Source organism: Mobula birostris, chromosome 5 (genome assembly GCF_030028105.1).
Source record: "Mobula birostris isolate sMobBir1 chromosome 5, sMobBir1.hap1, whole genome shotgun sequence".
Lineage (NCBI taxonomy): Eukaryota > Metazoa > Chordata > Chondrichthyes > Myliobatiformes > Myliobatidae > Mobula > Mobula birostris.
The window spans coordinates 208,766,789-208,792,923 of NC_092374.1; the positions used below are offsets into that span (position 1 = coordinate 208,766,789).

At 45.1% G+C, this 26,135-nt stretch overlaps 2 protein-coding genes across 2 annotated transcripts in view; one reads left to right on the forward strand and one right to left on the reverse strand.

The window, feature by feature from the left end:
- The window catches only part of LOC140198335 (coxsackievirus and adenovirus receptor homolog), a 298,796-nt gene that overhangs the window by 36,506 nt on the left and 236,155 nt on the right, over nucleotides 1-26,135 (reverse strand). The gene's annotated exons all lie outside the window — the stretch shown is intronic.
- Nucleotides 1-26,135, forward strand: part of LOC140198333 (uncharacterized) — a 157,864-nt gene that overhangs the window by 25,627 nt on the left and 106,102 nt on the right. The window contains exon 3 of the mRNA XM_072259429.1: nucleotides 15,877-16,212. Coding sequence (XP_072115530.1) covers nucleotides 15,877-16,212 — 336 coding nt within the window. The remainder of the gene's footprint in view (nucleotides 1-15,876; nucleotides 16,213-26,135) is intronic.

The window sequence follows — 26,135 nt, forward strand, 5'->3', positions numbered from 1 at the left end:
TCTCCTCCGACTCTCCGCCAAAAACCCCGTCCACCGTCCTCGCTGTCTCTCCTCTGACTCCCCGCCAAAAACCCCGTCCGCCGTTCTCCCATCTCTCCTCCGACTCGCCGTCTCTCCTCCGACTCGCCGTCTCTCCTCCAACTCGCTGTCTCTCCGCCGTCTTCCCCGTCTCTCCGCCGTCCTCCCCGTCTCTCCTCATTCCTCCCCGTCTCTCCTCAGACCTCCCCGCCTCTCCTCCGACCTCCCGGCCTCTCCTACGTCCTCCCCGCCTCTCCACCGTCCTCCCCGTGTCTCTACCGTCCTCCCCGTCTCTCCTTCGACTCCCCGCCAAAAACCCCGTCCACTGTCCTCCTCGTCTCTCCTCCGACTCCCTGCCAAAACCCCCGTCCGCCGTCCTCCCCGTCTCTCCTCCGACTCGCCGCCAAAAACCCCGTCCGCCGACCTCCACGTCTCTCCCCTGACTCCCCATCTCTCCTCTGACTCCCCGTCTCTCCACCGTCCTCCCCATCTCTCCGCTGTCCTCCCCGTATCTCCGCTGTCCTCCCCGTATCTCCGCCGTCCTCCCCATATCTCCGCCGTCCTCCCCATCTCTCCTCCGACTCCCCATCTCTCCTCCGACTCCCCATCTCTCCGCCGACTCCCCATCTCTCCTCTGTCCTCCCTGTCTCTCCTCCGACCTCCCGCCAAAAACCCCGTCCACCGTCCTCCTTGTCTCTCCTCCGACTCCCCGTCTCTCCGCCGTCCTCCTTGTCTCTCCTTCAACTCCCCGTCAAAAACCCCGACCACCGTCCTTCCCGTCTCTCGTCCGACTCCCCGTCTCTCGTCCGACTCCCCGTCTCTCCTCCCACTCCCCGTCTCTCCTCCCACTCCCCGTTCTCCTCCGTCCTCCCCGTCTCTCCTCCGACTCCCCGTCTCTCCGCCATCCTCCCCGTCTCTCCTCCGACTCCCCACTAAAAACCCCGTCCGCCATCCTCCCCGTCTCTCCCCCGACTCCCCGTCTCTCCCCCGACTCCCCGTCTCTCCCCCGACTCCCCGTCTCTCCTTCGACTCCCCGCCAAAAACCCCGTCCGCCGTCCTCCCCGTCTCTCCGCCGTCCTCCCCGTCTCTCCTTCGACTCCCCACCAAAAACCCCGTCCACTGTCCTCCCCGTCTCTCCTCTGACTCCCCGTCTCTCCTCCGACTCCCCGTCTCTCCTCCGACCCCCCCGTCTCTCCTCCGACCCCCCCGTCTCTCCTCCGACCCCCCTCCGTCTCTCCTCCGACCCCTCCGTCTCTCCTCCGACCCCTCCGTCTCTCCTCCGACCCCCCGTCTCTCCTCCGTCCTCCCCGTCTCTCCTCCGACTCCCCGTCTCTCCACCGTCCTCCCCGTCTCTCCTCCGTCCTCTCCATCTCTCCGCCGACTTCCCATCTCTCCTCCGTCCTCCCTGTCTCTCCTCCGACCTCCCGCCAAAAACCCCGTCCACCGTCCTCCTTGTCTCTCCTCCGACTCCCCGTCTCTCCGCCGTCCTCCTTGTCTCTCCTTCGACTCCCCGTCAAAAACCCCGACCACCGTCCTCCCCGTCTCTCCTCCAACTCCCCACCAAAAACCCCGTCCGCTGTCCTCCCCTTCTCTCATCCGACTCCCCGCCAAAATCCCCGTCCGCCGTCCTCCCCGTCTCTCCTCCGTCCTCCCCGCCTCTCCTCCGTCCTCCCCGTCTCTCCTCCGACTCCCCGTCTCTCCGCCGTCCTCCCCGTCTCTCCTCCGACTCCCCACTAAAAACCCCGTCCGCCATCCTCTCCGTCTCTCCGCCATCCTCCCCGTCTCTCCGCCATCCTCCCCGTCTCTCCGCCGTCCTCCCCGTCTCTCCGCCGTCCTCCCCGTCTCTCCGCCATCCTCCCCGTCTCTCCTCCGACTCCCCGTCTCTCCTCCGACTCCCTGCCAAAAACTCCGTCCCCAGTCATATGAGACAGCACTATCACCCGAAAACAAAACGATACATGACCACCCATTGGTTAATAACACCCTGCTGTCTGTATTAACCCAAGCAACTGTCTAGTTAGAGACTTCCTCAGCATTCCCCAGTATAACATAACAAAGAAGCCATTTTAAATTTAACATACAAAAAGAAAGACCCCGTACACTCTCCCGCCACCAATAAAAGTCGTGCCGTCATGACGTTAACAGGGTTCACCAGTGCTCTTTGCAAAACACAAAACCCAACCCAGGTGCATAAAGCAGTGACATAACTTCCCAGGGCTGTAGAGCTCACACCCTGCTCTCCCGGCGCTGTATAAGTCAACCTCTCCGCGGGGTGCCTACTCCTCTGAGACTTCTGTACTTCCTCTGCTGACTTCCCGTTCAGACACCCCAGGTGGCACCATTTTAAATTTAACATACAAAAATAAAACAAGGCATCACACTAAAAGCACGTGCATACAAAATTGCCAAGAGTAGTGGGAAACTGGAGGATCGGAAAAACTTTAAAAAGCAACAAAGTGCTACTAAGCAAGCAATAAAGAAAGGGAAGATAGATGATGAAAATAAACTAGCATAAAATATAAAAACAGATAGTAAAAGATTTTAGAATTATATAAAGTGGAAAAGGGTGGCTAAAGTGAATGTAGGTCCCTTGGAGGACGAGAAGGGGGAGTTAATATTGGGTAATGAGGAAATGGCTAAGGCTTTGAATGACTATTTTGTGTCAGTCTTCACAGTGGAAGACACAGCTAACATGCCAAAGAGAGATGTTATGGTTGCGATGGGACGTGAGGACCTCGATTAAAATAGCGATCACTAAAGACTTAGAGCTGAGCAAACTTGTGGGCCTAAAGATAGGCAAGTCTCCTGGTCCTGATGGAATGCATCCCAGGGTACTGAAAGAAAAAGCAGAAGTTATAGTGGAGGCTTGGGTGGTAAGTTACCAAAATTTTCTGGATTCTGGGTAGATCGCGGTGGATTGGAAGATGGTGAACTTTACTCCGCTGTTCAAAAAAGGATGTAAGCAAAAGGCAGGTAACTAAAGACCAGTTAGTTTAAAACCTGTAGTTAGGAAAATGCTTGAAGCGATCATTAAAGAAGAAATAGGGAGGCATCTGGAAAGTAATGGATCCATCAGGCAGATGCAGCTGGTTTCAGAAAAGGCAGGTCCTGTTTCCAAAACTTATTGGAGTTCTTTGAGGATATAACAAGCGCAAAGGATAGAGGGGAACGGATGAACACTATGTACTTTGATTTCCAGAAGGCATTCGATAAGACTTACCAATTAGATCAGGATGCATAGAGTTGGGGGTGATATAGAGACATAGAAAACCTACAGCACAATACAGGCCCTTTGGCCCACAAAGTTGTGCCGAACATGTGGCTACTTTAGAAATTACTAGGCTTACCTATAGCCCTCTAATTTTCTAAGCTCCATGTACCTGTCCAACAGTCTCTCAAAAGACCATATTGTATCCGCCTCCACCACCATTGCTGGCAGCCCATTCCATGCACTCACCACTCTCTGAGTAAAAAACTTACCCCTGACATCTCCTCTGTACCTACTCCCGAGCACCTTCAACCTGTGTTTTCTTGTGGCAACCATTTCAGCCCTGAGGAAAAAGCCTCTGACTATCCACATGATCAATGCCTCTCATCATCTTATACACCTCTATCAGGTCACCTCTCATCCTCCGTCGCTCCAAGGAACAAAGGCCGAGTTCACTCGACCTGTTTTCATAAGGCATGCTCCTCTGGAGAAGCCCTCTAGTCCTACTTGTCACTATTGTAGGAAACTTGGTCATGTTATGGCTCACTGTTTCCTTCTGAAAAAGAAGAAAGAAAAGGAGGCAGTTCCAGACGCCTGTGTTCAAAATGTTGAAACACCTGTGACCCCACGGGTTTCTGAACGTTCTGATGAAGCTCTGTCAAGTGCTGAGATACCTGACCTGGTTTGGAAAGAGTTCATTCCTTTTGTGTCAGAGGGATTTGTGTCAGTGAATGAAGAGTCACCCCCTGTGCCAGTGAAAAATTTTCAAATTACTGGGGCTTCTCAGTCACTTATGTTAGACAGTGTTCTAAAGTTTGGTGATGAGACTGCCATTGGTGAGGTAAATCTTATTGAAGGTATTGGGTGTGACATTGTTTCAGTACCTCTGCACAAGGTAATATTGAAGTCAGAGTTAGTTTCAGGACCTGTTAAGATAGGACAACGGCCCAGTGAAAGGTGTTTCTTTGTCGTTAGGGAATGACAAAGTTGTCCCTGCAGTGATGACTCAAAGATGAACTATTTGCAGTAAGGGAGCCAGTACAAGAGTTCCTAGGCTTTAGTCCCTTTGACCTTGTGTTTGGTCACCAGGTCCGAGGACACTTGGCATTGTTAAAGGATCAGTGGGTTAACAATGACCTGCATTTAAATTTGCTAGATTATGTTTTGAAGTTCAAGGACAAATTGCAAAGGGCTTGCAACCTAGCGAAGGAGAACTTAAAATCAGCGCAGGAAAGAATGAAAACTTAGTATGATAAACAAGCCAGATTGAGGTCATTCAAGCCGGGAGATAAAGTGCTTGTTTTGTTTTCTGTACAAACAAACCCTGTACAAGCTAAGTTCATGGTCCCTATGAAATTATGGCTAAAGTTAATAATGTGGGCTATGTGGTCAAAACGCCGGATAGATGAAGGCCAACGCAGCTTTGTCATGTAAGCATGCTTAAGCTCTATCATGAGAAACAAACTGCAGCTGTGGCAGTTGCTGTAAACAAAGATGGATGTGAGCTCTCTGGAAATTTATCAGCTGATCCATCTGAGGCCTATTTTAAACCGACCATTATTTCAGCCAGATTGACAAATTTGACTATTTTGGAAAATATTGATGAGAAACTGGCTCATTTACAGCCGCAGCGGTGGCAGCAGATGAAGCAGTTAATTATGAAAACCGGCTCCCCCACCAGGCTTGCCTGGTGAGGAGGGTGGCTAGACACCCTTCAGGATGAAAAACAAGATCTGTCAAACAAGACCCTCTCGTAGGGTCAACGGCCATCTAGCAAACACGTGCCGTAAAGCGCAGAAAGAGCATCCGTTGCATCGAAGCTTGGTCTGACCATTCACTGCAACAGAACCTCCCCCAGCCATCTTGGACCCCACCATGCCACTGGATCAGGGAGGGGATGTCGAGAGGGTGGGTCTGGACCTGTGAACCCCCCACTCACCTGAAATCCACTCACGCACACGCTGTTCCTTTCTGAGGAGTGGGGTCAACCGCACTAACGACTGAAAGGAACCATCATCGTCCTATGGGATTGATAGCGAGAGAGAGAGATATGTAGGTAGTAACAAGCCTATAAAACAACATCCATATCGTATGAATATTGAAAAATGTAAATTTGCAGAACAAGAAATTGAGTATATGTTAGAAAATGATATTATTAGATCTTCTACTTCGGATTGGAGTTCACCTTGTGTCATGGTACCTAAACCAGATGGTAGTATCAGATTCTGCACTGATTACTGAAAGGTGAATGTTGTAACAAAAACAGATACTTGTCCAATCCCTAGAGTGGTTGATTGTGTAGACAAGGTTGGAAAAGCTAAGTTTCTTACAAAGATTGATCTGTTAAAAGGATATTGATGTGTTCCATTAATGGATAGAGGTAGAGAAATTTCTGCCTTTGTGATGCCTTCTGGGTTGTATGAATTCAATGTTCTGCCACTTGGAATGAAAAATGCTCCGGGAACATTCTAGAGAATGATGAATAATGTAATTCAAGGGTTAAAACACACAGATGCCTGTATTGATGATTTAGTCACGGGGAATGACACCTGAGAAGCCCATATCTCTGCAGTGGAAAAGCTGTTTGAAAGGCTCTCAAAAGCCAACCTTACAATTAACCTAGCTAAGAGTGAATTTGGCCATGCCACTGTGACCTATCTTGGTTATGTTGTAGGTCAAGGCAGGTTGGCTGCTGTTCAGGCAAGAGTTCAGGCAATTTCAGAGGTTCCCATTCCATCTGGGGAACGGCTATTAGAAGATTTTTGAGAATGGCCGAATATTATTGCAAGTTCTGTAAGAACTTTGCTGATACTGTTCTCCCATTGAGTAACCTCCTGAAGAAGGGTGAAAAGTTTGTTTGGACAGAAGCTTGTAAGGAGGCATTTGATAAATTGAAAGCTATCTTATGTCACCAACCTGTGCTCAAGTCACCTGACGTTGCCAAGCCATTCTCCATGGCTGTGGATACCAGTGATGAAGCTGCAGGGGCAGTGTTACGACAAAGGGATGATTATGATGATGTTGACCATCCTGTGGCTTACATTTCAAAGAAATTCAAAGAGCATCAAAGAAATTATTCCACCACAGAGAAGGAATTATTATCACTTATTTTGGCTTTGCAGCATTTTGGTGTGTATGTTTGCACAGCTCAGAAACCACTTGTGGTTTATACAGATCATGATCCATTGGTGTTCTTGAGTAAGGTGAAAAACAAAAATGGCAGGTTGCTGAATTGGAGTCTGATTTTACAGGAATATGATCTCATGATAACTCACATTAAAGGCAAAGATGATGTAATTGCCGATTGTCTTTCCAGATGTTAAACTTGCAATGTAATTTTAATAGTGGAGTGGAATTTAATATTTGTATATTCTCCTTCAATATGTTGTATTAGCGTGTAGTGTGCTGTATGATAACCGTATATGTATTGTTCCACATATTGTAGATTGTAGTTAGAATTTTGCTCTTACAGATCAAAATTTTCTCTTCTTGGGGGGAGCTGATAATTTCCTTTGTTTTTCTTTCCTCCCTTCTCAAAGAGTGGAGTGACATTTGTCAGAATCAAGTCATTCTTGACAGATCATGACCAATGCATAAGAACGTAAGAAATAGGAGCAGAAGTAGGCCATCTGGCCCATCGAGGTTGCCTCACCATTCAATAAGATCATGGCTGATCTGTCTGTAAACTCATCTCCATCTACCTGCCTTTTCCCTATAACCCGTAATTCCCTTACTATATAAAAACTTATCTAACTATTTCTTAAATATATTTAGTGAAGAAGCCTCAACTGCTTCCCTGGGCAGAGAATTCCACAGATTCACCACTCTCTGGAAAAAACAGTTTCTCCTCATCTCCGTCCTAAATCTACTCCCCTGAATCTTGAGGCAATGTCCCCTAGTTCTAGTCTCACCTACCAATGGAAACAACTTTCCTACTTCTATCTTAATGATCCCTTTCAAAATTTTGTATGTTTCTGTATGATCCCCTCTCATTCTTCTGAACTCCAGAGAGTATACACCCAGCCACTCAATCTCTCCTCACAGGTTAACCCCTTCATCCCTGAAATCAACCTGGTGAACCTCTTCTGCACTGCCTCCAAAGCATATCCAAAGTATATCCTTCCTCAAGTATGGAGACCAGAGTTGCACACAGTACTCCAGGTGTGGCCTCACCAGTACCCTGTATAGTTGCAGCATGACCTCCCTAATCTTGAATTCAATCCCTCTAGTGTTACGTGTCCACAGTTTCATTTTCCTGGGAGTCCATGGTTTCGTTTACTGTGGGCGTTACATGTCCCCAGTTTCGTTTTACTGGGAGTCCATAGTTTTGTTTCTGTGAGCGTAACCTTATGACATATGCTGATGGTATAAAAGAAATGTGGGCATAGTGCTGAGAGGGAGTTGAAGGAAAGAGAGAGAGTGAAGATTGCAGACTTTGAACTATCCGGGAACAGCTCACGATCGAGAAGGATAAGGTCTAATGCTTACCCATCCCCAAAGGATTGGGTTAATCAGCGGCACACTGTGCATTGGAGAGACGTGTCTGTCCTTCGTATGATCCATGGGTGTGGATTTTGTGATTACGATTATGATTATGAGGACACGTAGTCCCCTTTTATTGTCATTTAATAATACATGCATTAAGAAATGATAAAATGTTTTTCCAGAATGATATCACGAAAACACATAACAAACCGACTTAAAAACTAACAAAAACCACATAATTATAACATATAGTTACAACAGCGCAAAGCAATACCGTAATTTGATAAGAACAGACCATGGCACAGTAAAAGTCTCAAAATTTCTCGAAAGTCCCATCATCTCACGCAGACGGTAAACCTCCAGCGCCGCCAACTTGCCGATGCAGCATCCCAGAAGCATCCGACCACAGTCCGACTCCAAGTCCGCCCGAAAAACTCCGAGCCTCCGACCACCTTCTGACACCGAGCACCGAGCACCATCTCTGCCGAGCGCTTCGACCCCGACCCCGGCAACAAGAAATAGGCAAAGCCGAGGATTTGGGGCCTTCGTCTCCGGAGATTCTCAATCGCACAGTAGCAACGGCAGCGAAGCAGGCATTTCAGATGTTTCTCTGGACTTCTCATGGCTGTCTCCATCAAATCCAGATTGTGCACGGCACCCTAGTTAACACATATCGATATCATTTGGAACGGCTGCGCGCGCTGCGTCGTGCCGCCATCTTCTCCTCCCTCCCAAAGAGTTTGTTTGACAGTCACTTTGTGAAATCGCTCTGCGTGGACTTCGGAACAGTATTCCTTGGCTGGGATCTTCGGTAACCGTTTCTTCATTTGCTAGCCGAGGAATCTTTGGAATTTGTCGTGATCGCCTCGTCACTGCACTGTGAATCCACAAGTCTCTCCTCTCACCTATTTCATAAATTATTGGGACTCTCTGAACTGCCACTTTAAGACTGCGTGAGTAAGATTTGTTAAGAACAGGTTCTAAATTTGACTGTAAGGGAGCTATAGACGCTTAACACTGTTAACTTCTGTTTAAGAAAGTAGTTTATTTAATTTTCTATATTTTTGAGTAGATGTAAATAAATATAGTGGTTTTAATATTAAAACCCAACTCAATTTGTCAGGTCTTGCTGCTGGTACGTTACAAAATTGTAACAAGGAAGAGTTTCTTCTCTGCCATCCGATCCCTAAATGGACTTTGAATCTTTGGACACTACCTCACTTCTTTTAATACACAGAATGTCTGTTTTGCAGGTTTTTAAAAATTTATTCAATATACGTAATTGATTTACTTGTTTGTTTTATTATTTTTTTCTCTGCTAGATTATGTATAGCATTGAACTGCTGCTGCTAAGTTAACAAATTTCACGTCACATGCCGGTGATAATAAACCTGATTCTGAGTTTTTTATTATTACATATTGCAATGTACCACTGCCACAAAACAACATATTTCATTACTTATACCAGTGATATTAAACCTGATTTGATTCTGATTTATGAAATCCAATCCTTCTTTAGAGAAGGCAGCTTCCCCTCCCACAAAGTTCTTGGAGCATTCACACAAATCTCCTACATTTTCTGCACTTCTTACTGCCCCACCACACCACTCCACACATTGTTTGTCATAAGTTAATAATTTGAGGTGGAATAGTGGTGGCATTTATCACTAAATCTGCAGATGACTTCAAAATTGGTGGTGTAGTTGACTGAAGATGAAGTTCAACAGGATAAGAGATCGGGTGGGAAAGTGAGCAAGGGAATGACAGGTGGAATTTGACTTGGTGCAAAGTTAGGCATTTTCAGAAGGTAACACAGAACAGGAACCAGGACCAGGAGGGATGTTGTAGAATAGAGAGACGCAGGGGTACAAGTATATAGTTCCCTGAAAGTGGTAACACAGTTGGACAAGGTGGTAAATAAGGCTTATGCAGACTTGTCTTCACCAGACAAGGCATTGTATCAGTCCTGTTGATGGGTGTCGGCCCGAAACGTCAACTGTGTTCTTTTCCGTAGATGCTGCCTGGCCTGCTGAGTTCCTCCAGCTTTTTGTGTGTGTTGTTTGGATTTCCAGCATCTGCAGATTCTCTCTTGTTTATGATTGTATAGAAGAGTTAGGATATCATGCTACAGCTGTACAAGACATTGGTGAGACCACACCTGGAATATTGTGTCCATTTGTGGCTATACTATAGGAAGGATGTCATTAAGCTGGAGAGAATACAGAAAAAATTCACAAGTACAGTTGGCATTTCAGACTGAGACCCTTCATCAAGACTGGAGAAAAAAATATGAGGAGTCAAAAGTAAAAAGCTGGGGGGAGGGGAGGGAAAAAATGCAATGTGATAGGTACACACGGCAAAGTTGCTGGTGAACGCAGCAGGCCAGGCAGCATCTCTAGGAAGAGGTGCAGTCGACGTTTCAGGCCGAGACCCTTCGTCAGGACTAACTGAAGGAAGAGTTAGTAAGAGATTTGAAAGTGAGAGGGGGAGGGGGAGATCCAAAATGATAGGAGAAGACAGGAGGGGGAGGGATGGAGCCAAGAGCTGGACAGGTGATTGGCAAAGGGGATATGAGAGGATCATGGGACAGGAGGTCCGGGAAGAAAGACAAGGTGGGGGGAGGAATCCAGAGGATGGGCAAGAGGTATAGTCAGAGGGACAGAGGGAAAAAAAGGAGAGTGAGAGAAAGAATGTGTGTATAAAAATAAGTAACAGATGGGGTATGAGGGGGAGGTGGGTCATTAGCGGAAGTTAGAGAAGTCGATGTTCATGCCATCAGGTTGGAGGCTACACAGACGGAATATAAGGTGTTGTTCCTCCAACCTGAGTGTGGCTTCCAGCATCTGCAGAATTGCTGTTGTTTATGTGATCGGTACAACTGGGACCAGTTGAGGGGCTGAAGTAGAGAGCTGGGAAATTGATTGTTGAAAGAGATACAGGGCTGGAGAAGGGGGAATCTGATAGGAGAGGTCAAAAGGCCATGGAAGAAAGAAAAGAGGGGAGGAACAGCAGAGTGAGACGATGGGCAGGCAAGGAGATAAGGCGAGAGAAGGAAATAGGAATAGGGAATGCTGAAGGGGGACATTACCGGAAGTTCAAGAAATCGATGTTCATGCTATCCGGTTGGAGGTTACCCAGACGGATATCACTTTACCTCTTTACTTCTGTCCTTCCTCCCAGTTTTACCTATGATCTACTATCTTATACTTCTCCTCCCCTCCCCTCACCTTTTTACTCTGACTTCTCATCTTTATTTCTTCAATCCTGATGAAAAGTTTCAGCCCGTAATGTCGACTGTACTCTTTTCCATAGATGCTGCCTGGCCTGCTGAGTTTCTGCAGTGTTTTGTGTGTGGTGCTTGGAATTCTTTGGTGCTCACAGTCTTTGCGTACATCATTGCATCTTTTACCACTTCCGAGAGTTCAAAGTGACCTCACCAACTTCTCCTCCTCTGCAGGGGCTACTTTGTCCACTCAGCCTATTGAATCCACCCTCCCCATTCTGTACTTTCCTCTAAAACTGTAAGATGTACAAAATTGTCCGTTCACCTCCTCCCTTGCTACCGTCCACAGGTGAAGCAGAAAGCCATGTGGCCATCCCCCAGCCTGGCCCATTGCTGAGGCCTGCTCTACATTACAGAAACCAAGCATAGTCTTGGTGATGTCCAGAACAACCATATTGAACTTTTAGCTGTATGTTATTGAATCTCCCCTTCTCATTCCTACACAACTTATCTGGCCTCTGCCAGTGTAAGAGATGATGAGAGGCATTGATCGTGTGGATAGCCAGAGGCTTTTTCCCAGGGCTGAAATGGCTAACACGAGGGGGCACAGTTTTAAGGTGCTTGGGAGTAGGTACAAGAGGGATGTCAGAGGTAAGTTTTTCACACAGAGAGTGGTGAGTGCGTGGAATGCTTTGCCACTGATGGTGGTAGAGGAGGACACAATAGGGTCTTTTAAGAGACTCTTAGATAGATACATGGAGCTTAAAATAATAGAAGGCTATGCACTAGGGAAATTCTAGGCAGTTTCTAGAGTAGGTTACATGGTTGACTAAACTTTGTGGGCTGAAGGGCCTGTAATATGCTGTAGATTTCTATGTTTCTGTGTTTCCCCATTGCCACGATGAGGCTGAATATAAGTTAGAATAGTATCTAATATTCCACGGTAGCCTACAGCCCAGTGCTATGAAGTAGAATTTTCCACTATTGGAAGGACTGGAAAGAGTGTTGAGAGGATCCACCAGGATGGAGACAGAGGACACTTCATATGTTGGAATCTGAAGCAGTGAACAATCTTCTGGATGAGCTCAGCTGGTCTAGTAGTGTCTATGGAGGGAAAGAAATTGCAAACTTTTCAGGACTGATGCAAAGTTTTGGCCTGAAACATTGAAACTTCCTTTCCTTCTATAGACACTGTTTGACCATTGACTTCTTTCAGCAGGTTGTCTGTGGATTCATCCGGATGTTTCCTAGGATGGAGTGTTTCAGCTATGACGATAAAACATAGGAGGAGAATTTCACCATTCAGACCATCAAGTCTGCTCTGCTCTGAGAAGCTGGTTTGTTATGCTTCTCAACTCCATTCTCTTGCCTTTTCCCCATAACCTTGATGTTCTGACTATTTAAGAGCCTATCAACCTCCACTTTAACTATAACCAAAGTCTTGGCCTTCACAGCTACAAATTCACCACCCTCTGGCTAAGCAAATTGATAGACTTGGCATATTTTACTTGGAACAGAGGAAGTTGGAAGCAAATTTGGTTAAGGTATACAGAATTATGAGTGGCAAAGATAATTGATGTAGTAAAAAATGGCCCTATTGTGGAATTGTATAAAATTAGAGGATAGAGGTTTAAGGTAATCAGTAGCAATTAGAAGGCATCTGGATGTAGAGTTTTCTTCAGCCAGAGGGTGTTTATATTCTAGAACACACTGCCTGAAGATTGGTGAAGACAGGCTCATTTACACATTAAGTATTCGGAGAAGCGTTGAATTTCAAGACACTGAAGACTATAGGCCAAGTTGATGAAAGGAAAGGAAAGTAGTTAGAAACATATAGAAACATAGAAAATAGGTGCAGGAGTAGGCCATTCGGCCCTTCGAGCCTGCACCGCCATTTATTATGATCATGGCTGATCATCCAACTCAGAACCCCGCCCCAGCCTTCCCTCCACACCCCCTGATCCCCGTAGCCACAAGGGCCATATCTAACTCCCTCTTAAATATTGCCAATGAACTGGCCTCAACTGTTTCCTGTGGCAGAGAATTCCACAGATTCACCACTCTCTGTGTGAAGTTTTTCCTAATCTCAGTCCTAAAAGGTTTCCCCTTTATCCTCAAACTGTGACCCCTCGTTCTGGACTTCCCCAACATCGGGAACAATCTTCCTGCATCTAGCCTGTCCAATCCCTTTAGGATTTTATACGTTTCAATCAGATCCCCCCTCAATCTTCCAAATTCCAACGAGTACAAGCCCAGTTCATCCAGTCTTTCTTCATATGAAAGTCCTGCCATCCCAGGAATCAATCTGGTGAACCTTCTTTGTACTCCCTCTATGGCAAGGATGTCTTTCCTCAGATTAGGGGACCAAAACTGCACACAATACTCCAGGTGTGGTCTCACCAAGGCCTTGTACAACTGCAGTAGTACCTCCCTGCTCCTGTACTCGAATCCTCTCGCTATAAATGCCAGGATACCATTCGCCTTTTTCACCGCCTGCCGTACCTGCATGCCCACTTTCAATGATTGGTGTATAATGACACCCAGGTCTCGTTGCACCTCCCCTTTTCCTAATCGGCCACCATTCAGATAATAATCTGTTTTCCTATTTTTGCAACCAAAGTGGATAACTTCACATTTATCCACATTAAATTGCATCTGCCATGAATTTGCCCACTCACCCAACCTATCCAAGTCACTCTGCATCCTCTTAGCATCCTCCTCACAGCTAACACTGCCACCCAGCTTCGTGTCATCCGCAAACTTGGAGATGCTGCATTTAATTCCCTCATCCGAGTCATTAATATATATTGTAAACAACTGGGGTCTCAGCAATGAGCCTTGCGGTACCCCACTAGTCACCGCCTGCCATTCTGAAAAGGTCCCGTTTATTCCCACTCTTTGCTTCCTGTCTGCTAACCAATTCTCCACCCACATCAATACCTTACCCCCAATACCGTGTGCTTTAAGTTTGCACACTAATCTCCTGTGTGGGACCTTGTCAAAAGCCTTTTGAAAATCCAAATATACCACATCCACTGGTTCTCCCCTATCCACTCTACTAGTTACATCCTCAAAAAATTCTATGAGATTCGTCAGACATGATTTTCCTTTCACAAATCCATGCTGACTTTGTCCGATGATTTCACCGCTTTCCAAATGTGCTGTTATCACATCTTTGATAACTGACTCCAGCAGTTTCCCCACCACCAACGTTAGGCTAACCGGTCTATAATTCCCTGGTTTCTCTCTCCCTCCTTTTTTAAAAAGTGGGGTTTCATTAGCCACCCTCCAATCCTCAGGGACTGGTCCAGAATCTAATGAGTTTTGAAAAATTATCACTAATGCATCCACTATTTCTTGGGCTACTTCCTTAAGCACTCTAGGATGCAGACCATCTGGCCCTGGGGATTTATCTGCCTTTAATCCCTTCAATTTACCTAACACCACTTCCCTACTAACATGTATTTCGCTCAGTTCCTCCATCTCACTGGACCCTCTGTCCCCTACTATTTCTGGAAGATTATTTATGTCCTCCTTAGTGAAGACAGAGCCAAAGTAATTATTCAATTGGTCTGCCATGTACTTGCTCCCCATAATCAATTCACCTGTTTCTGTCTGTAGGGGACCTACATTTGTCTTTACCAGTCTTTTCCTTTTTACATATCTATAAAAGCTTTTACAGTCAGTTTTTATGTTCCCTGCCAGTTTTCTCTCATAATCTTTTTTCCCCTTCCTAATTAAGCCCTTTGTCCTCCTCTGCTGAACTCTGAATTTCTCCCAGTCCTCAGGTGAGCCACTTTCTCTGGCTAATTTGTATGCTTTTTCTTTGGAATTGATACTAACCCTAATTTCTCTTGTCAGCCACGGGTGCACTACCTTCCTTGATTTATTCTTTTGCCAAACTGGGATGAACAATTGTTGTAGTTCATCCATGCAACCTTTAAATGCTTGCCATTGCATATCCACCATCAATCCTTTAAGTGTCATTTGCCAGTCTATCTTAGTTAATTCACGTCTCATACCTTCAAAGTTACCCCTCTTTAAGTTCAGAACCTTTGTTTCTGAATTAACTATGTCTCTCTCCATCTTAATGAAGAATTCCACCATATTATGGTCACTCTTACCCAAGGGGCCTCTCACGACAAGATTGCTAATTAACCCTTCCTCATTGCTCAAAACCCAGTCCAGAATAGCCTGCTCTCTAGTTGGTTCCTCGACATGTTGGTTCAAAAAACCATCCCGCATACATTCCAAGAAATCCTCCTCCTCAGCACCTTTACCAATTTGGTTCACCCAATCTACATGTAGATTGAAGTCACCCATTATAACTGCTGTTCCTTTATTGCACACATTTCTAATTTCCTATTTAATACCATCTCTGACCTCACTACTACTGTTAGGTGGCCTGTACACAACTCCCACCAGCGTCTTCTGCCCCTTAGTGTTACGCAGCTCTACCCATATCGATTCCACATCTTCCCGGCTTATGTCCTTCCTTTCTATTGCGTTAATCTCTTCTTTAACCAGCAATGCCACCCCACCTCCCCTCCCTTCATGTCTATCCCTCCTGAATATTGAATATCCCTGATAGGTCAGGGTTTACAGGATACTTTTCCTTCCTACCGCACCTTCTGCAGTGGATTGGAAATTAATAGCAGTAGTATAGATTAAAGGCTGTATGAACAGATGATGGAAGAAAGAGCTAATCTGTCCATTGATATCTTGTATTATCAACAGCCCCATTGATGAACAATACTTTGTAAGGACTGCTGACAAGGATAATGATTATTTCTTTCATTTGACTGAAATGGCACAGGTTGGAAATTATCCGTGTGGTTTGATGCAAATGTTTACTTGCCAGTTTTTCAAACTGCTTGCACTAAATTGAATAGAATAAACAGGTGATGGTATATTTTATTCCTCTTAATCAATTGTCTTTCAGATGTACGTATCAATGAAATAGATCATATGATGCGGCTTGTCCGTCCCGTGGGTTCCAATGTCGTATTACCTGGATTTAAACCTAAAAATCTAGAATCAATTCAGTGGAGCTTCCTCAACTACAAAACAAAGAAAGCAATCATCCAATATTCACACCATAAGTTCATGATAAATCCATTTTATAGACACCGAGCAGAGTTTAACGTGACATCTGGCGCATTGCTTCTCAGGGATTTGCGATTGAAAGACAGTGGAATTTATGAAGTAATTTTAAATCCAAAAGGAAAAACACTTACGAAAGGGGATGAGATTTCAAGCATTCATCTGGATGTCCAAGGTAAATTTAGTGGAGTTAACATTAAATGTTGATAATATTGTTAAGAAGGCATATGGGTTGTTGGCCTTCTTCAGTCATGGGATTGAGTTCAAGAGCCGTGAGGTAACGTTACAGCAATATAAAACTTTACCTAGACTGCACTTGGAGTACTGTGTTCAGTTCTGGTCACCTCATTACAGGAAGGATGTGGGTGCTATAGAAAGAAGTAGGGAGATGTCAGAAGTAAGTTTTTCAAACAAAGAGTGGTGGGTGCAGGGAATGCACTGCCAGCGAAGGTGGTAGAGTAGATACAATGGGGTCTTTTAAGAGACTTTTAGATAGGTACATGGAGCTTAGAAAAATGGAGGGCTATGTGGTAGGGAAATTTTAGGCAGCTTCTAGGGTAGTTACATGGTCGGCACAACATTGTTGGCCAAAGGGCCCATAATGTGCTGTAGATTTTCTAAGTTCTATAAGATTGGTCATGTCTAACCAAACTTTCAAGGAAGTTACCAGGAAAGTTGATGAAGGTAAAGATGTTGTCGACACGGACTTCAGTAAAGCATTTGACAAGGTCCCACACGGGCGGTTGAGTTGCCAAGAAGACTGAGCTACTCAGCAATCAATATGAGGTAGTAAACTGGATTAGACATTGGCTTTGTCGGAAAAGCTAGAGTGTGGTCATAGAGGGTTACCTCTGTGACTGGACACCTGTTTGACTAGTGGTGTGCCGCAGGAATCAAAGCTGGGTCTGTTGTTGTTTGTCATCCATATCAACAATCTGGATGAGAATATGGTAAACTGGATCAGCAGATTTGTGGATAGCACAAAGATTGAGGGCATAGTGGACAGCGAAGAAGGCTATCATGGCTTGCAGTGGGGTCTGGACCAGCTGGAAAAAATGGGCTGAAAATGGCAGATAGAGTTTAATGCAAACAAGTATGAGGTGTTTGGAAAGCGGTGAAATGATCGGACAAAGTCAGCATGGATTTGTGAAAGGAAAATCATGTCTGACGAATCTCATAGAATTTTTTGAGGATGTAACTAGTAGAGTGGATAGGGGAGAATCAGTGGATGTGGTATATTTGGATTTTCAAAAGGCTTTTGACAAGGTCCCACACAGGAGATTAGTGTGCAAACTTAAAGCACACGGTATTGGGGGTAAGGTATTGATGTGGGTGGAGAATTGGTTAGCAGACAGGAAGCAAAGAGTGGGGATAAACGGGACCTTTTTAGAATGGCAGGCGGTGACTAGTGGGGTACCGCAAGGCTCAGTGCTGGGACCCCAGTTGTTTACAATATATATTAATGACTTGGATGAGGGAATTAAATGCAGCATCTCCAAGTTTGCGGATGACACGAAGCTGGGTGGCAGTGTTAGCTGTGAGGAGGATGCTAAGAGGATGCAGGGTGACTTGGATAGGTTGGGTGAGTGGGCAAATTCATGGCAGATGCAATTTAATGTGAATAAATGTGAAGTTATCCACTTTGGTGGCAAAAATAGGAAAACAGATTATTATCTGAATGGTGGCCGATTAGGAAAAGGGGAGGTGCAACGAGACCTGGGTGTCATTATACACCAGTCATTGAAAGTGGGCATGCAGGTACGGCAGGCGGTGAAAAAGGCGAATGGTATCCTGGCATTTATAGCGAGAGGATTCGAGTACAGGAGCAGGGAGGCACTACTGCAGTTGTACAAGGCCATGGTGAGACCACACCTGGAGTATTGTGTGCAGTTTTGGTCCCCTAATCTGAGGAAAGACATCCTTGCCATAGAGGGAGTACAAAGAAGGTTCACCAGATTGATTCCTGGGATGGCAGGACTTTCATATGAAGAAAGACTGGATGAACTGGGCTTGTACTTGTTGGAATTTAGAAGATTGAGGGGGGATCTGATTGAAACATATAAAATCCTAAAGGGATTGGACAGGCTAGATGCAGGAAGATTGTTCCCGATGTTGGGGAAGTCCAGAACGAGGGGCCACAGTTTGAGGATAGAGGGGAAGCCTTTTAGGACCGAGATTAGGAAAAACTTCTTCACACAGGGAGTGGTGAATCTGTGGAATTCTCTGCCACAGGAAACAGTTGGCTATATTTAAGAGGGAGTTAGATATGGCCCTTGTGGCTACGGGGGTCAGGGGATATGGAGGGAAGGCTGGGGCGGGGTTCTGAGTTGGATGATCAGCCATGATCATAATAAATGGCGGTGCAGGCTCGAAGGGCCGAATGGCCTACTCCTGCACCTATTTTCTATGTTTTTCTATGTTTCTATGTGTTGCACTTTGGTAGGATCAACCAGACTAGGTCTTACACAGTGAATGGTAGGGCATTGAGATGTGTGGTAGAACAAGGGATCTGGGGATTCAGGTCCTTAATTTGCTGAAAGTGGTGTGACAGGTCGATAGGGTCATAGAGAAAGCTCTTGACACATTGGTCTTCATAAATCAAAGTATTGAATTCAGGAGGTGGGATGTTACGTTGAAATTGTATAAGACATTGCTGAGGCTGATTTGGAGTATTATTTGCAGTTTTTGATCTCCTTACCTACAGGAAAGATGTAAATAAGGTTGAAAGAGTACAAATGAAATTTACAAGTCAAGTCAAGTCATTTTTTATTGTCATTTTGACCATAACTGCTGGTACAGTACACAGTAAAAACATGACAATGTTTTTCAGGACCATGGTGCTACATGAAACAATACAAAAACTACACTGAACTACATAAAAACAACACAAAACCTACACTAGACTACAGACCTACCCAGGACTGCATAAAGTGCACAAAACAGTGCAGGCATTACAATAAATAATAAACAAGACAATAGGCACAGTAGAGAGCAGTAGGTTGGTGTCAGTCCAGTCTCTGGGTATTGAGGAGTCTGATGGCTTGGGGGAAGAAACTGTTACATAGTCTGGTCGTGGGAGCCTGAATGCTTCGGTGCCTTTTGCCAGATGGCAGGGGGGAGAAGAGTTTATATGAGGGGTGCCTGGGGTCCTTCATAATGCTGTTTGCTTTGCGGATGCAGCGTGTGGTGTAAATGTCTGTAATGGCGGGAAGGGAGACCCCGATGATCTTCTCAGCTGACCTCACTATCCGCTGCAGGGTCTTGCGATCCGAGATGGTGCAATTTCCAAACCAGGCAGTGATGCAGCTGCTCAGGATGCTCTCAGTACAACCTCTGTAGAATGTGGTGAGGATGAGGGGTGGGAGGTGGACTTTTCTCAGCCTTCGCAGAAAGTAGAGATGCTGCTGGGCTTTCTTTGCTATGGAGCTGGTGTTGAGGGACCAGGTGAGATTCTCCGCCAGGTGAACACCAAGACCCGGCAACATCCAACTACAAGAGCTACAGAGGGGTAGTCACTCCTAGATTGCAGGAGACAGGTAACTGCGTGACTGTCAGCAGAAGGAGGGGAAGTGCACAGCCAATGCAGAGTATACACGTGACCATTTCCCTCAAAAATAAGTATACAACTTTAGATATTGTTGGAGGGTTGTGGGGAGGAGCTACAGTGACTACAGTGAGGTACAGAGAAGAGTCACTAGAATGATTCCAGCAATGAGAGGGTTAGCATGAGAGGACCGTTTGTCCGCTCTTGGACTGTATTCCTTGGAGTTTAGAAGAATGAGGGGGGACCTCATAGAAACATTTCGAATGTTGAAAGGCATGGACAGAGTGGATGTGGCAAAGTTGTTTCCCATGATGGGGCAGTCTAGTACGAGAGGGAGTGACTTAAAGATTGAAGGGCGCCCTTTCAGAACAGAGATGCGAAGAAATTTTTTTAGTCAGAGGGTGATGAATCTATGGAATTTGTTGCCACAGGTGGCAGTGAAGTCCAATTTCATTTGTCATTGGATGTATTTAAGGCAGAGATTGATAGGTATCTGAGTAGCCAGGGCATCAAAGGTTATGGTGAGAAGGCGAGGTGGGGGGGGGGGGTGGAACTAAATGGGAGAATGGATCAGCTCATGATAAAATGACGGAGCAGACTTGTTGGGCTGAAAGACCGACTTCTGCTCCTTTGTCTTATGGTCTTATGGTCCTGAAGAGTGAGATTTCGGAAGCTAGGTGGAAAGCTAAAAAACAGTACATTTAGTAGCAATCTGTGGATTGCTGCCCATGCCACATGCCAGTAAGGATAAGAATAGGATGATTTGGCAGAGTAATGCGTGGCTGAAGAACTGGTGCAGGGGGCAGCACTTCAGATTTGTGGATCATGGATCTCCTCGGGTGAAGGTACAATCTTTACAAAAGGGACAGGTTACACCTGATCCCAAAGAGGTTCAAAATCCCTGCAGACAGACCTGAAAGAATTGTTCAGGAGCATTTAAACTGATCTGGCAGGGGAATGGGAACTGGAGTGATAGTGTGGAGGATGAGGTAGTTGATTTACAAACAAAGGCAATGTGCGATATGTGTGGTGAGATTCCTAGCAAGGAGAGGCTGATGATGGGCAAAATTGCAGTCAACAGAATGAGTTGCAATACGAAAGGCGGACAAAATTAAAACGGGCGAATACAGGACTGAAGGTGTAATATTAGAATTCACACACTATACGGAATAAGGTAGATTAACTTCTAGCACTGTTGAGGATTGTCAGGTATGATTTTGTAGGTGTAACTGAATCATAGCTGAGAAAAGATTACATCTGGGGGCTTAAGTGTATCAAAAGGACAGGCAGCTAAGGAACTACGAGGGTATAGAGACCTTTATGTATACAGAACTCCAAACATTAGTAAGGATGTGGTCTACAAGTTACAACAGGAGAAAGAGTATTCATGTCAAATGGATAGTGTTACAGCAGCCCTGGTGGATTTCAATATGCAGAGAGAAAGGGAGAATCAGGGTGGTGCTAGATCCCAGGAGGTGGAACTTCTAGAATGCCTACGAGATGACATTTTTGAACACCTCGTGGTTAAGCCCATGGGGGAGATCAGCTATTCTCGGTTCAGTGTTGTGCAATGAGCCGGAATTTATAAGAGAGCTTAAGGTAAAAGAACACTTGGGAGCAAGTAATCATAATATGATCAAATTCTCCCTGAAATCTGAGAAGGAGAAGCTAAAGTCAGGTGTATCAGTATTACAGTGGAATAAAGGGAATTACAGAAATATCAAATGAAATCAAGTTTAATTGTCATTCAAACCATACCTGGGTACATGAATACAGCTGAATGAGACATCATTCCTCTGGGACCAAGTTGCAAAACATACACGCATATTCAAAATAGCAAGAAAAGGAAAAAGAAATAGTCACTTCAAAAAACATAATTGTGGTCCAAGATCCTGAGGGACAAGTCCTGTAAGTTGATGGTTCCCAGCAGTCCAGCCTGTAATCCCACTGATCTAAAATTTGAGGCCACCCCAACCAAGGCTGGAAGCGATGTTACAATGCAAGCTCAGCTGGCTACTCCAATCAATGAGCAGCTCACTCATATGGTAGACCTGCTGAACACATATTTATTGGAGTGAAGAATAGTCTTACTCTAAAAAAGCACAATTAACAAAGTAAAGAATGCTTTTGGTTGGCCCTCAATGGTGAGCAAGCTAAATGCCATATTAGCATTCATTTCAAGATGTCTAGAATACAAGAGCATGGATGTGAAGCTGAGGCTTCATAAGGCACTGGTGAGGCATCACCTTGAGTATTAGGAACAGTTTTGGGCCCCTCATCTTAGAAGAGATGTGCTGGCACTGGAGAGAGTCCAAAAGAAGTTCACAAAAGTGATTCCAGGAATGAAAGGGTTATCATATGCGGAACGTTTGATGGCTCTGGGTCTGTACTCGCTGGAATTCAGAAGGATGAGGGGGGATCTCACTGAAACCTTTTCGAATGTTGAAAGGCCTAGACAGATTGGATGTGGAAAGGATATTTCCCATGGTGGGGGAGTCTAGGACAAGAGGGCATAGCCTCAGGATAGAGAGCCTCCCTTTCAAAACAGAGATGCTGAGAAATTCCTTTAACCAAAGGGTGGTGAATTTATGGAATTTGTTGCTGCATGCAGCTGTGGAGGCCAGGTTTGTTGAGTGTATTTAAGGCAGAGATTGATAGGCTCTTGATTGGACATGGCATCAAAGGTTACGGGGAGAAGGCAGGAAACTGGGATTGAGGAGCAGATAGGAAAAAGGATCAGCCATGATTGAATGGCGGGGCAGACTCGATGGGCCAGATGGCCTAATTATGCTCCTGTGACTTATGACCTTATGGCCTATATCTTTTGGCACCCAACCATGTTGCTGTGCGTGGAGTGAGGCCTAGTCTGTCCTCTATCCACATAGCTGACCTTAGATTATGAGAACACTCAGTCCTCTTTTATTGTCATTTAGAAATACATACATGCATTAAGAAATGATACAATGTTTCTCCAGAGTGATATCACAGAAAACAGGACAAACCAAAGACTAACACTGACAGAACCACATCATTATAACATATAGTTACAGCAGTGCAAAATAATACCATAATTACCATAATTTGATGAAGAACAGACCATGGGCACAGTAAAAAAAAGTCACAAAGTCCTGAGTCGATCGACTCCCGAGACCCCGCTAGCAGGCGGCAAAAGGGAGAAACTCCCTGCCATAAATCTCCAGGCACTGATAAATTGCCGATGCCTTGGAAGCAGCCGACCACAGCCAACACTGAGTCCATCCGTCCGAAAACTTTGAGCTTGCGACCAGCCTCTCCAGTACAGCCTCCCGAGCGCCATTCTCTGCCGAGCACCTTCGACCTCTCCCCAGCCGCTGAAACACACAAAGCCGAGGATTTCGGGGCCTTCTGCTCCGGAGGTTCCGGTTACCACACAGTAGCAGCGGCAGCGAAGCGGGCATTTCAGAAGTTTTCCAGATGTTCCTCCGTGCTGTCACATCTGTCTCCGTCAAATCAGAATTGTGTATGGTCCCCGACTTGACAGATATCAGACATCATCACCGAAGTGGCAGCGCGCGCTGCCATCGTGCCGCCATCTTCTCCTCCCTCCAGGAAGGTTTCGCACGCAGATTGGAGGCTTAACCACTAACTCTTCCACATCCCTATCTCCAATCCCATCTGATCCCTCAACTCCCCCATATTATTATCCCCAATCCCTAAGCTGACTCCTAACTCCCCTCTCTGTCACCAAAATCATTGATACAAACTTAAAAGAACTAAGTCGGAGCCATGATTCCAATGGAGATTTATTTTTAAGTATATTGAGTATTGCATGGGATTTATGGAGAGTTGCTAGTTTGGATTTTAGATTGACTTTGCCACAGAAGGGAGAGGGTCGTGGCGGAAGGTGTTATAGTTCAAGTTAAGGTTCAATTGTCATTCAGCCATACACATGAATTTAGCCAAATGAAACAGTATTTCCTTGGGAACACACATCAAAGTTGCTGGTGAACGCAGCAGGCCAGGCAGCATCTCTAGGAAAAGGTGCAGTCGACGTTTCAGGCCGAGACCCTTCGTCAGGACTAACTGAAGGGTTAGAACTCTATTCCTTTCTCTGCCTTTCGTTAGACTTTGAAGGCACACAAGTGCACGCCTGTTCCGCCTGATCTCACCTTGTGATCTTCTGATCATAAACAATAGCGGTGCTCATTTCTTTCTTAATTCCTGCTAAAACATTGTTTATACTTTATACTTTATTGTCACCAAATAAATTGATACTAGAATGTACAATCATAACAGCGATATTTGATTCTGCGCTTCACACTCACTGGAATACAAATATTAAATATTAAAAATATTAAAAATTAGTAAATATTAAAAATTTAAATTATAAATCATAAATAGAAAATAGAAAAATGGAAAGTAAGGGAGAGGCAGGTCCGGATACTTGGAGGGTACGGCCCAGATCCAGGTCAGGATCCGTTCAGCAGTCTTATCACAATTGTAAAGAAGCTGTTCCCAAATCTGGCTGTACGAGTCTTCAAGCTCCTGAGCCTTCTCCTGGAAGGAAGAGGGACGAAAAGTGTGTTGGCTAGGTGGGTCGTGTCCTTGATTTTCCTGGCAGCACTGCTCCGACAGCGTGCGGTGTAAAGTGAGTCCAAGGACGGAAGATTGGTTTGTGTGATGTGCTGTGCCGTGTTCACGATCTTCTGCAGCTTCTTTTGGTCTTGGACAGGACAACTTCCATACCAGGTTGTGATGCACCCTAGAAGAATGCTTTCTACGGTGCATCTATAAAAATTAGTGAGAGTTTTGGGGGACAGACCAAATTTCTTTAGTTTTCTCAGGAAGTAAAGGCGCTGGTGGGCCTTCTTGGTAGTGAACTCTGCTTGGTTGGACCAAGTCAGGTCATTTGTAATATTGACCCCGAGGAACTTAAAGCTTTTGACCTGTTCCACTTGCGCACCACCGATGTAAATTGGGTCGTGTGATCCGCGACTCCTTACATTTACATTTACATCATTTATTATTATATTGTAATTTGTCCTTTACTGTGCCTATTGTCCTGTTTATTAATTATTGTACTGTCTTGCACTGTTTTGTGCACTTCATGTAGTCCCATGTGGTCAGGGCCGGATTTAGTGGGGCTGAGGCCCCTGGGCTGGAGGCCCTGATGGGCCCCTGCCGACACTAAAATGCTGCTGTACCAAGCAAAAAAAGGCAAGAACAAGAGCAAAGGTCGTACTGGTCTAAATATCAAAGCTGTGGACCAAGACATTGGTTTAGTACTATACGTAGGCTATAAACTTACAGGCCTTAAGAGGGAGAACAGAAAGTAATGCAGATTCTTAGTTTGAAGGAAAGCTTCTAAAGCACTCAAAAATTGACATGGGCTTAGTTGGCTTAGTAAAGTTATGAGGGAGACGAAGTATGATGCACCCAACCTTAAATCTTCGTTTAGCTATTGCTGCACAATACCATAATGCCAAAGCATTTTTATCTAGGTATTTTTCTCAACTATGTGTTCTGAGAAAGTAAAATGGAAATGAGAGACAAAAAGGCCAAGAGAGATGGCACTATGGCAAACTAGGAAACTTGACAATACTCCAACAACCCTTTTGAAAAATGAGATCTAGCACATACTAACCTATTGCTGTGCTGTGTGGCTTGCAGAGTAAAGACCACTTATTACATACTAGGTTTGTAAACAGTCAACTATTAGTCTTTTGCCACAAAAACAGGAACAGCACTGACACACAAGCCTAGATAGTTTCAAAGTTTTTCAAAATTAAAGCCTAGTTCTTCTGGATTTCTTCGCAGCAAAGTCCTTGATCAGATCACTAAGATCCGGTTTCCGAACAAGATCACTTTCAAGTGACATCAGGGTAAGATGATTCAGCCTGTCCTGTCCCATTGTGGATCTGAGCCTATTCTTCACTAGCTTGAGCTTGGAGAAAGATCACTCACCACTTGCACCTGTGACAGGGAGAGTCAGGTAAAGCCTCAAAGCAATGCTTAACATTTGGGAAGATGACCTGCAAGTTTTTTTCTCTGAGGAAGCATAAAAGCTCTGTTGCGGATGAAATATCTTTGCCACTTACAAATTCCCTGAAATGGACAATCTCCTCCACAAAGTCTAACTCCAGGTCAGCTGAATATCTGCTTTGGAGATCAGATGCTCTCTTGCGCAGATCTTGTACAGAGAGAGAAGGGATATTGTTTAGGATGCCAAATGTGTTTTTAAGGTCATTATATGATGCAAATCTGCAATCAATTTCTGCAAGTAATCTATCCATCACTACCAAAAAAACAGTAGCTGAGAATTTTTCTCTGGCTGACAAGCTAACATCAGGTGTTGTGGATTTACCCAGAAAGGCTTTACATTTTCTTTGTCGTTGCGTGTCTTCTTTGTACACTTGTGAGACTGTTGGAGACATAGTTTTAGCTTGGGTCTCAAAAGTATCAAATTGATTACGCAAGCTTGCTATGTATCCCCCAAGTGATCTCACCAAATCCACAGCATCACACAGGTCTAGATTTACAGCTTGCAATGCAACACTTGCACTTTCAAATCGCTG